At 38.3% G+C, this 12,950-nt stretch overlaps 1 protein-coding gene across 1 annotated transcript; it reads right to left on the bottom strand.

Annotated features, from left to right (window-relative positions):
• Positions 1 to 1,036: 1,036 nt before the first annotated feature.
• On the bottom strand, positions 1,037 to 6,938 carry LOC146311388 (4-galactosyl-N-acetylglucosaminide 3-alpha-L-fucosyltransferase 9-like). Its single transcript, XM_084743037.1, has 2 exons — positions 6,791 to 6,938; positions 1,037 to 2,553 (listed from the first exon to the last, which is right to left on the bottom strand). Exon 2 carries the CDS (start codon positions 2,544 to 2,546, stop codon positions 1,386 to 1,388), a length of 1,161 nt encoding a protein of 386 aa, XP_084599163.1. The 5' UTR covers positions 2,547 to 2,553; positions 6,791 to 6,938; the 3' UTR covers positions 1,037 to 1,385.
• Positions 6,939 to 12,950: the final 6,012 nt, after the last annotated feature.

The following is a 12,950-nucleotide window of genomic DNA, read 5'->3' as shown; positions in this document are numbered from 1 at the left end:
GAATAGGTACATCCACACTGTCTATACACACACAAAAAATTCCCTTTAGTGGATCAACTGGCTCCAGCTAGTTGTTGTGGTTTCTCCCGCTTTCTTTCTGCTCCTGTGCAGGAGGCGGGCAGACTGGCAGAGATGTGGCTGGAGGATGAGCCACACCTGATTCACCCCTTCCTGGCTGTCCCTGATTGGCTGGATAGAGGGCTGGGTATGTCAGTTCTGGTCTGGCTCTCTTCCCGACTAGCAGGGCTGTGGTTGCTTTGTTTGATTTGTTTTTCCACCTCACACTCAGCTATATTATATATTCATCTCACCCAGCCACTCCCTACACCACTGATAATACTGACTTACATCTTTGACATTCTTTTTGCATACTGTGAAGTTAATATCACTGAATTGTACAAGACAACTGTAGCTGTCCGAAGTTCCTGCATTAAGTGCCTATGATATTTTTTTATATTGTGCGCACAAGATTATAAAACAAATAAATATACACCAAAACCAAATTTAAAGACAGTTAAGCTAGCTAACTAGCTAGTGAAATCTACATCAATCATTAGCTAGCTAGGTACATCTGCTAACAAATGTCACAAAAATTCAACTTTTGAATCCTTTTTTTATCATTTTTGAGGTGTGTGTGTGTGAACTTTTTTCAGCTTCTGAAGGGGGATGCACAAGAAAAAGCTTGGGAACCTCTGAGCTAGCTAGTCAGCTAGCGTTGTGCTAACATTAGATGTGAATATAGCCTGTCGCTTTTACAGGTTCCCTAGGAACATCTTTTAAGCATCTGCAAAATTTGGTTTTCTTTTCAACGCAGATGAGTCTAACAAATAGCAAATCTAAAGGGCTTTTCAGACTGCAGTTATCCCTAAAAGGCTAAAAGAGCTGTTAGCCCCAGGCTAAGAGCTCTCCTAGCATGGGGCTAAGAGGGCTTTTACACCGGTACAATCCTGGCCCACTCCAAAGTGGCTTGCTTGCTTCTCTGAGCAATCCCCAGAACAGAAGTACTCACCATCCAACCACTGAAAAATTCAATTCTCCAAATGTCAAAAGTTGTTGATTCCAGATCACAGCAGATTTTTTTCTGTGCTGTTCCTCAGGTTTTGGTGTCTTAAGGTGGTATTTTGGAGGGATTTTGTGTACAACAATGTGTGTATGAAAAGGGGATAAGTTACCCCAGGGTTAAGGATAGCCCTGGGCTAAGAATATGTAGTGTGAAAAGCCTATAAATACAGGAAACAGGAAAGGAAAAAGTTGACTGAGGCTCCATTGTGTACCAAGTTTGCTCAACTTTTATTGGAGCACAGAGCAAACAAAGGCGGGACTTAGGACAGGTCAACTGTCAGTGTCCTACAGACTCAATGTAATTTAGCACATGCTCCGTTCTGTTAACCCCAGTACCATTTGTTGAGGTCATAAAAAATTTGGCACTCTCTGTGTTTTTGTAAGTAACTGCAAGTTTTGCACGCATGTTCTCTACCAAACCAAGACTCTTTCACCTTAAGACTGTTTGTATATTTAAAGTATTCCATGTACTCAGCATCGTTCCGGTCAAGGTAATGTAGCCTCTCTGCCAGCTGCTTTGCTGTGGAAAAGTCATTAGCATGAATGAAAGAATCTGCTGGGATATGCTCCTCGTAATTCTGCCTTGAAGCGCCCAGAACTACTGGAACAGCCCCCAGCCTCATGGGCCTGAATAACTTCTCTGTCATATAGTCTTTGTAAACTGAGTTTTCAAAGGAGAGGTAGAATTTACAACTAGAAACTATCTTTGGATAGTCTTTGTCGCTTATATATTTATGAAAGGCGCTTCCGTAAGTTTGAATCTTGATGTGTTTTTTCAGTTCATTGTAGAACTTAACTCTTTTAAACCGTGAGTTCCAGTTGCTCACAATCCAACACACCAACCTTTCCTTTTCTGGCAATTTGAAAGGCTTGTCTTCAGATGTCACTGGCACCATATACCCATAAGGCACAGGGATATCTGAATCAAGTCGATAACTGCATGTCAAGTTGAATAGGTCATTTATTTTAGCGATTGGACCTGAGTTTGCAGGTGACTCCATGTTTGACCAAATCCATTTCTGAAAGCATGGACGTGGTTCTTTTGGCATGCCCTTTAGTTTCCAGCTAATGTCTCTGTGGTGGAAGAGAACCCCATGGGCTTTATAGTAAAGTGTCCTGTCATCTGTTAAGTGGCATCCCGTGATATTGAATATACTGCAGTTGAGATCATACTTGTAACCAAATGGCCACATCCAGATCAATAGAATAGTGTCAGGCTCTGTATGCCCTGACGGAGCCGTGGTATTCTGGGTGTTGTTGTGATGTGGGTCCATGTGCAGCTCTGTGAGGTTCAAGTCCTGGCTCGGTGATCCTTCTGCACACACAGCTGTGCAGGGCTGATGGCTTCTCTCCTGGTAAATGTCCAAAAATGGTAACTTGATGTTAGGTTGGTAATATGTGAAGAAAATGAGTAGAAAACACAACACTAGGACGCTGAAGACAGCTAGGCGCGGAGAGGTCCACTGGCAGGCTGAGGAGGACATGGCTCACCTTTGGAGAGAAAATAGACCCACTGAATGTAGACAGAGCAATTGATGTTTGATATAACTATAAACAGTGTCATGTTGTCTATTTGATATGGGTCAAACTGAATATCTTTGTAAATTGGACATAAGACATTTGAGGACATCAACTTGGGCTTGGAAAACAATGCTCAACATCGAGACCAAACCTGTGATGAAAATAATGAAATGAAATGATGATGTGATGAAAGTAGTTGTTAGTTGCAGGTACTTGCAGTCTTACCACAAACCAGAAAAACTAGTTAGTTTAACTATTTATCAATATTGTACAATGTACAGTTGCCTCTAAGATGTTATGCAGCTGCCGGCCACTAGTCGGGACTGCAGCCCCACTCGCCCAGCGCGTACGCCCTGATGTCCCACCCAATCCCAGATGTTTTTAATCAGCAGAGTCGGACAGATGACAGCTCGTAAAACCAGCGCGGTTATGGAAATAAAGTTGAATGCAGGCTGTGACTGAATAATCTGATCCACAACCACTCGACTGGAGAAACATGTGACCACATTAAGCACAGACAGTGATGTTAACCTGCACGCAGAGCAGCTGCTGCCGCTAGCTCTGATACTATTAGCCACACTGTGTAGCAGGCTGGCAGCTAACGTCGGCTCCAGAGAAATGATGTTGTTTACCCCCAGACACTGTGATCCTTTTCGGTCTGAAAAGGTGATGCATCTAGTAAGATATTGTCATGTTTTGTAGGTTAATGTGCAATGTTCGTATTGCATGGCGCATTTAAAATATAATTCGGGGACTGTAGACTGTGATTAACTGCTTCAAATGCCTCTTAATACACTCAGTATTTTTCAGACAGTGTTTAACATTATCAATTAGTAAGCTGTGTTGAGTTTTACCTGCTTTCTGAGTATTTTCTCACCGATAGACTAGTGGATTAGTATAAATTAAATTTTGTGTTTAATCGACAGGGAAAGACTGGGTGATTCTCTTCCTTTTCTCAGAGTTGGGTGGCAAAGTTGACAGCAGCTATCGTGGTTTCTCAAGTTAGTGGTATTTTCAAAGTGTTTGATTTTTGTGTGACAGACTTAACACACAACATGTGTTTTGTCCAGTTTGTGCGTCCCAGCAAGTTCAGAAAATCTGAAATGTGCTCAGAGGTCTGCTTTGAAAATACTGTGTTTTTTTTGCTCTTGATAGTCACCTCCTTCCGCTTTGCCCTGTTTTCATACAAATCAATATGACATTGCTATGGCACTGGTAGCTTTTTTTGTCCAGCCACAGTTGGAAAAACAGAACGTCTCTACGCTGTAATCGATTCTGTTCTGTCACTGCATCAATCACGATGCATCTTAGAAATGATTAATTCTGACACCCCTGGAGACCATGTGAGAAAATCATTTACAAACTGTTTGCTCATACGTTCATTCAGTGGTACTTTGACCCTTTTTACAAGGTAATCTGTTTACCTGACTGGACAACAGCACATCGTTTTATCTTGTTGGATTGTTTTCTAGCTTATCACCTTCTCCCACAAAGAACTAACAGGAGATCTGACTTGTAAACTGTTGCCTTCCACACAAATATACATGTATAAAAGACTGAATACATACCACGAAGGTAAGCAGTGAAGAAATAATGTAAAGCCTGCAATGAATAATGGTTTAGAGCCACAAACACAGACCAAGCCACAATAATTAAAATAAGTGTGTATTGTATTGTGTGTATTGTGTTAAAATAAAAGATGCCAATGTATAGAAAAGTTTGTTGTATGTTTTTGGATTAAATAAGTAACCTTCAAAGTGTGAGAAAGATAAAGAAAAAGCTGATTGTCTCTTCAATCTAGTGGTTTAGTGGGGCTTTACTTTATTATTATTTTTATTTCATCTTTCATTTTTATGTTTTTGTACCTGATGAAAAAAAAAAAAAAAATCAAAAAGATGTGTTACAGTTTCAGTCATACTTTACAATGACCATCATCAACATTAAATTTTAGTTAATAGTTATTTCACTGTTAACAAACAATAACTGGTAACACTTTATATAAAGGTTGTAAAAAGCCTTAGTTGATAATAATAAGGGCCTTTTAAGATTCTTATTAACATTACTGTGTTAATAAGCTATATAATTGTTAATAATAGTGTAATAAACATGTTTATTGTGACATTATAAGACATTTATAAGCAGTCTTATAAGAAACATGTTAACATTTTATAGATTGCTTAAGAATGAATTTATTGAGTTTAACTTACCTACTATATCATTGTTAAACCTTTACTAAGCTTTTGTTGTCCCTTTTGACACACTATATTATGCTTTTATTAGCAATTTTTAGCAAAGAGAAAAAAAAGCTGTTGTTAACAAGTGCATAATAAAGGATCAATTAACCTTAATAAACATGGCTCACACTGTAGATCTGTTAACCCCCAAAATGAGTAGTTAACTGTTAATAAGCACCTAGTTAACTGTTAATAAATGCATAATGAAGTAGGTAAGTTAGAAAGAAACTCAAAAACGTTTTTATTAACATTGTTAAAGGGATAACTCATGTCGACAGAAGGCCGGGTTCAGTATTTCAGTCCACAAAACACAGCTGGATTCGCAGGAAAAGCAGGGAAAACAACATTTCAGAATCTCCTGGTGAAAAACAAAACATAAAATACCCGCATTCTGTTCATCTGGGGCCCGTACTACAAGCAGGATTTTTTTTGCAGTCTTGATGATGGTTCACTTCTCACCAGGGGGGTGGATCGTCATGGTAACTTACACTGAACGCTCCGGAGCAGGTTATGTTCAAAATAAGAGATCAATTTGGATAAAGCACCTCCAGCTGACCAATCAGATCACTTTATTAAACGGCAGTGGGCATCACCAAGAGCCTGTGGAATTTGGTGCACAGTGTGCTTTTATATACCGATATCATCCAACAACAGAGACTGATTAAAGCACTAACGCCTCGTACTTGTTGTACTTAAAAAACATATAAAAGTCAGCCTGCTGACCAGTTTGAATTATGTCCTCATCTGTCTGTTGATCAGAAAGGATTCTGTCTGGATTGTTATGATCACCGTCTTTTTTATTATTAGTCTAATATTACAGTTTGTGCTCAGAGAATTTTGTAAATATGCCAATGTGCTGTCAGTAGTCTTGACAAACTGCTGCAAACGCCACCCTGTTTATGTGAACATGCTCGTGTCTAGATTGATAAACCCTGGGCTGATTTACAGAGTTGATAACCAGCTTGATGTGACCACGTATCCTTTATTGCCTTTTTTAGGTTTAGTCCAGCCACAGCACTTAAAGATACCCTGGGTATGTTGACCCTGTTTCGTAGTACAGGCCCCTGGTGTCTCCTAAAGCCCCAACATGCCAAGTTGACTTGAAAGACGTCATTTCCACTGTGTTTTTAGTCTGAATCTTCACTGTAGATCCTTAGCTTGGAGCCACATTCAGGTGCACAAGCACACTGTCTGAACTGGGTGTGTGTGTGGTGTTACTGTTAGCAAATGAACAGCATGTCAGGGCTTTAGGAGACCAGACAAGACGAATGAAGGAATTTTTTTCAGTTTGAAAACTGGTCACCATTCACTTACATTATGCTGGAGATTCTGCTGCACTGTTTTCCTGTGAAACTCCAGCAGTGTTTTGTAGAATAAAAAAAAAACTAAACCCGACCTTCAGTCGGCATGAGGGTGAGTAGATAATGACTGAATTTTCATTTCTGGGTGAACTGTTCCTTTAAGCAGTCTATAGAAAATTAACAGGTTTCTTATAAGACTACAAATAAATATCTTATTTTCTAAGAATAAACATTTTTATTTATTATAATGCTATTATTAACACATAATGTTAATAAGTATCTTATAAGCGCCTTATTACCTACTACCTCAGATTTATTACTAGCACCTTGATATAAAGTTTTACCCAATAATTAATTATGTTTGCTAATTATTAGTAATGCATTTGTGTGTAAAGTAAAATAATTGGTATAAATAATATATTATATCATTACACTGTGATTAAATTAGTATTTGCACACATACTTAGTATTTGTAAAGTTTTTTTTTTTTTTTACTTCGAAGAGATCCGATGTGCATTGTGTAGTGTAAGGCTTAAGAAGTTGAATTTATTGCAGTTTGTATTTTTCTTTCCAACAAGTTCATAAGTTCATCACAGCTGGTGAATACAAGTGAGAGGTGGGATAGAGCCCAGACGCAGACAGGATCAGATCAATGAAAAGAACAAGGCTTACTGAATATTGAAGCAGGTAAGGGTCAAAACCAACGCAGCTGAATAAATCCAAGGGGGCAGGAAGAAAATCCAAAATCCAAGAAAGACATGAAGCCGAAACAAGAAGTCAGCAGGTCTCTGGGACAACAGAGCGACTGAGGTCAGATACAGAAGCTCAGAGCACATGGCAACAGCTTAACAACTAGGAAGGAGCAAAGGTAACCAGACATGACGAGTGGCTGATGATAGAAGAGTTGCAGGTGAGCAGTGGGTGGAGTCACCATGATAGCTGCTGGACTGATGAGAAGAGTAAACAGGTGGAGTTAAGGAGGAGCAGCCTCTGTAAACCTGGAGAGGCCAGCACACTATGGAAATGATCCCGGTCACAGAATCCTTTGTTGTAGGACGACCTGTTTGATCTGAACTGAGCTGTACAATAGCTATCAGGTACACTGTGCAGTGAGAAGACACCCAAAATCTTGAGATACTCCTGCCAGAGGTAGAACAAAAACACACTTTTTATATCCTCCCTCATATGAAATGGATTCTCATATATAGATATTTTAATGCAACTGTAACTTCTTTAATTTATTTCAGGGGACTTTTATTTTATTTGACCCAGGATGGCACGGTGGAGCACATTTCTGTAAGATGTGGGCACTACAGTCCCTGTTCGCACATTAGCCAGGAGAAGCTTTACAGTCCAAGCTGGGTTAGCGTGGCTCTTATCCTGGTTTTCCTCCCTCTCCTCCTGAAGCATTTGATCTGGCTTGATGGTGATTTGATTTGCATTGATCAGGCATTAACATTCTGACCACTGACAGGTGAAGTGAATAACACTGATTATCTCTTCATCATGGCACCCGTTAGTAGGTGGGATATATTAGGCAGCAAGTGAACATTTTGTCCTCAAAGTTGATGTGTTAGAAGCAGGAAAAATGGACAAGGGTAAGTGTTACGTGCAGCAGTCTCTCTCTCTTGTCTCCCTCCTCCCTCTGCCTGCAGTGCAATCAGCACTCAGGTAGAGAGAGGAGGAGGGGATAAGAGGAACAGAGTGTAGAGACAAGGGGGCTGGTACATGGCACACAACACATGGACGACAGGTAGTGAGGAGACTTTCTTCCTCTTTTCTTTTTTCTCTCCCCAAGCAGGTTTAATCTCCTGGCACATTTAGGTGCTGGGAGTTTGTTGTTTTAGTTTGTTGCGTTAGTTTGGGCTGGAGACTGCTGGTAGTTTAGTTATCTATCTCCTTTGTTTACTTTGTTTACACGCAGTGAGTGACAGCCTACTGCATGGTTGGCCCAGCGTCTTCCCTTCTTTTGTTCCTTTTGGCCAAGGTCTCCAGCCCCCTTTTGTTTCCCCTTAGTTATGTTGTGTTTTGTTGAACAGTTTGGTGTGGCATCCTCATTTTAGATGTTGCAGCCTCCTGCCCCTAGACAGCCATGTTTCTTTTTGTATGGAGGCCGTAAGGATTTGAGTGAGTTTGACAAGGGCCAGATTGTGATGGCTAGACTGGATCAGAGCATCTCCAAAACTGCAGCTCTTGTGGGGTGTTCCTGGTCTGCAGTGGTCAGTATCTATCAAAAGTGGTCCAAGGAAGGAATAATGGTGAACCGGCAACAGGGTGATAGGCGGTCAAGGCTCATAGATGCAGGCTGGCCCATGTGGTCTGATCCAATAGATGAGCTACTGTTGCTCAAATTGTTGAAGTTAATCCTGTTTCTGATAGAAAGGTGTCAGAATGCATAATGTATCACAGTTTGTTGTGTATGGGGCTGGGAAACACATGGCACCAGGATGCACTGTGGGAAGAAGGCAAGCCAGCGGAGGCAGAAAGCAAAACTGGTTCAGGAATGGTTTGAGGAGCACAACAACAAGTTTGAGGTGTTGACTTTGTCTCCCAATTCCCCAGATCTCAATCCAATCAAGCATCTGTGAGATGTGCTGGACAAACAAGTCCGATCCATGGAGGCCCCACCTCGCAATTTATAGGACTTAAAGGATTTGCTGCTAACATCTTGGTGACAGATACCACAGCACACCTTCAGGGGTCTAGTGGAGTCCATGACTCGATGAGTCAGGACTGTTTTGACAGCAAAAGGGGAACCAACACAATATTAGGCAGGTGGTCATAATGTTATTCCTGATCGTTGTATGCAGCACATATTTAAAAAAAAATAAAGAAAACAATATAAATGATATCAAGAATATCACTTGTTTATTACAATAACGATATCTGCTCTATATCTTTATGGCCTTCTGTCCTTTTTTGAGTACATTTGCTGCACAAACTCCAGCTTTCCAGTATTTACAACTAACTCAATGTTTTGTTTAATCATTCACTATTATATCGCATTTAGATTTTTTTGTTTTATCACGGTTACTGAAAAGAATTTGAGAAGAATTTGCCAGTGTTGACACAACGCTTTGTGCACTTTCATATTTGATCTTTTGTGCTGTTTTGACTGAGTTTGAGCAAATAAAGCCAATTCTGTTAGAATTTTTGTCATTCTGAGCCTTTTTGATGATGTTACTGGGAACAGAGTGCAGTTTTATCCTCCCTGAAACAAGTTGCTTTTGATTTTAAGGAAACACAAAATAATTCATTAATAATTCATTTTAAAAAATGCCTAAAAACATCACAACATGCACCACAATTTTTTTTCAGAAAAGCTGCCGTGAAATCAGGCATTTTAAACTACAACGATCCAAAAAACAGCCCGTGAAATCCTGGAGAGACTGATTTGACTGAGTAAATTCAACTAAATTCTTTTGAAAATGTGTCAGTGTGTGTATGAATTGTCACATATATTAATATGTTAAAAACTTAGAAGTGAAACAGTTGAATTTTCAACTTATAACTACTATCAGCAGGTGGACTATCCAAATACAGTGTTACCTGTCCAGATAATTTACTTTCTGATTTTAATAATACTGTAGGAACCAGTTTATAATTTAGAAAATTTGCTTCTAGTGCACATATTCGTCCAGCAGTGCAGCAGCTTCTAACAGGTGTGCTGGAGTTGAAAACAAACTTACCTTCCTCAGGTAAACATGGGAGGGTATTGTCGTCCCAGGACGAAACTCTAACATAACACTGTAATGTTAAAAGGTTGGTTTATTAATCCTTTTTCAACACAGGGCTGTTTAACGAGAACCTGACGGCTTTACAAGCTTTCACACCTTCACAAACAAGCTCTCAGCTGAGCAGCTACCAGCCTTTTATCACTAACTTCACTCCACCTCTGATATGCTGGAGTTGTTTGCAGGGGTGTGTGGTCAAGTGTTACTGAGTGAAACTGGGTCAAATACGTGCCAGGTGTTCTTAACCAATCACAGAACAGTTTACCTTTGAAAACACTTTAAACCCCAACCGCAGAGCAAACTGTCCACTTCTTCAACCTGCTACAAAGGCAGTATGTAAATAAAGACAACTGACAAATTACTACAAACTTTGTGTTTTTTTACTTTCTAAAAGCATACAATCTGTACATTTTAACATGGCAGGAGAAACGCTTGAGGAATTCTCTGGCTTCAATCAAAAGTATTCATAAAATAAACTGAGATGAAAATGAACTGTACAAGAACAATCCTAAGGCAACGTCTGAATAAATGCATTTATCAACAATCTATCCCATAGTAACCCACCGTCACACAAACTAAGAAAGTGAGAGTACAACACATGCAGAAGATTTCTTTGACCCAAATAAGTGCAGTGCAGAATAATAGTTAATACAAGTCTGTGAAATATAATTGTGTAAAACTGACTAAAGAAAATAATAAAACATAAAACAAATGGAATAATTCTACAGATATTTCTATTTCAAACAGCCTTTCAAAGCTTTTCTTTTGCTGTGAGGCAGCAGGATTCCTTTGGCAAGTCTTGGATTCACAGTAAAATTTGGTTTAAAATGATCACGCCCACACTGCCTTTCTTCTTTTCATGAAACAATAAAATGAGGCTGATAAACTGATAAAAGTAATCACAACTGTACTTATTTTTATGAACTCAATTCAAGGAAGAATGGACGACAAAATAGAAGTCACTGGCGAAAAGGCAACTCATCTTCTGACCCACAGGGACGCGTGAAGCTTCAGGTTTCTTCTGAACCAAAGTCCAGTTCAGAGTCCGAGTGGGTTTCTTTGGTCCCAACAGATCAATACTGGTGTGAAATTATTATTTCAATCAATCTTATGGTACGTCCCATTTAAAAAAAAACAAAAACACATGTATGGAGGCCCAAAGATGTGGCAGCTGCTAGTTTCTTCTTCTCTCATGAGTGAATAATCTCATTTACCTCAAGCCTTTAAAATAAAGGTAATAAAGTGAAATGATTTTTTTTACAGCAGCTTTTTATCGCTGCCATGCCAGAAAAAAAGAAAAATATTAGAATGTGAAAAGTTTGTTAAAACAAGATGGTTTTCACACTATGACACAATATCTTTATATTATTATGACAAACTTGACACACTATGTAACAGGAAAATAACAAAAACCTTTCTTCTTATAACAATATGCTGTTTTATCTTTTTATGATGTCATGTTATAAAGTGATAACTAACTCTTATAACAGGAAACATTTCACATTCTGAGATAAATTATATTAAACAACAAACTTTTCTTGATATAACAACATACTGTTTATCTCATCATTACATGACATTATAACAGTTAAGTTAATTTATGTGAAATTTTTTATAGTTATCACTTAATAACATGGAATATCTCATTTATAACAAGATAAACAGTATGCTGTTATGACAAAGTTATGTTTGTGTGTCACAGAGACATGAAAATATCTTGTTATAACAATGTACTGTATATCAGTTATAAAGGGACAACTAATAACAATATAAGTTAATGTATAATGTGAAATGTTATGATAATCAGTTATTACTTTATAACGAAGAGTTAATTTATAACATGATAATCAGTATACTGTTAGAACAAAACAAGTTTCTTGTTATAAATATATATAAATATAAGAAAATATCTTGTTACTACAATGTACTGTATATCTTGTTATAATGTAAAGTATTTCATGTTATAAAGTGATAACTAATTGTTATAACATTAAATGTTTCACATTCTGATATGATAAATTATATTGATAAACCAACAAACTTTTCTTGATATAATAACATACTATTTATCTCATCATAACATGACATTATAACAGTCTAAGTTAATTTATAATGTGAATGTTTTGTTAGAATAATTAGTTATCACTTTATAACATGAGTTTTATTTATAACAAGATAAACAGTATGCTGTTGTAACATGATAAAGCTCTTGTTATAGCGTTATAAGTGTGTATGTCATAATAACATGAACATATCTTGTTACAACAATGAAATGTTCAAGTTAAAACATGATACTGATGTGTTTTTCTTTTTCTGGTGTGGCAGCAATACAGCTCCATAACTGTTGCTGTTTTGTACACATATGGTCAAACTGTTATTTCCCATAAGAAGAAATTTCTATTTAAACTTCTGCGCCGGTGTTGAATGTTTAGCACTGACTGAAAAATTTCAACGTGCTCTAAAAACAGTTAGTGGAAATCTGGAGCCCCCCTGCTGGTGAACCAGGCTGCGCGCCAACATTCGCTCCATCTGTGAGCTCAACTCTCTGAACGTTACTGTGATTCAAACCACACCGCCGTGTTCTGAGGTGACGTCCTGAAGTCTGGTCCTTCACCTACTGATCACCGCTGACACTCATGAAAGAGTCGCTAGCTTGATGTAATCGGTGGTCATGTTAGCATGTGAGGCTGACGAGCTTCCACTTTCAGACTGGAGAACTAAACTCCAGTATTTTTCATCCTGGCTCTGATTCTAATACTTGTGGCCTTCATGACTGTGAGTCATGCTCATGGACGAGTATTCAGGCTGAGTGTGAGGAGAGAAAAGGAGGAGGAAGATTTTTTTTTATAAATTTTGCATTTAGAGAATCTATTTGACATGTTGAGGCCAAACACAGAGAATAAAGTTGAACTTTGAGTTTAAGTCCTTGGCATGAGGAAAGAAACAAAGTTTTTTGAATTTTGAGAATTAAGTCGAAATATCAAGAATAAATGGTATTTCAGCTTTTTGAATTTCTACTCTGATTTTTTTTTTCCCTTGTGAGGAAAGGTTTCTTACACTGAAAGTTCCACTATTTTCTCAGCATGTCAACTTTATTC

The sequence above is a fragment of the Lutjanus erythropterus genome, chromosome 18, assembly GCF_056507025.1.
Source record: "Lutjanus erythropterus isolate fLutEry1 chromosome 18, fLutEry1.hap2, whole genome shotgun sequence".
Lineage (NCBI taxonomy): Eukaryota > Metazoa > Chordata > Actinopteri > Lutjaniformes > Lutjanidae > Lutjanus > Lutjanus erythropterus.
The sequence above is the reverse complement of the archived record's forward strand: the minus strand, read 5'-3'. Positions and strand labels throughout refer to the sequence as shown.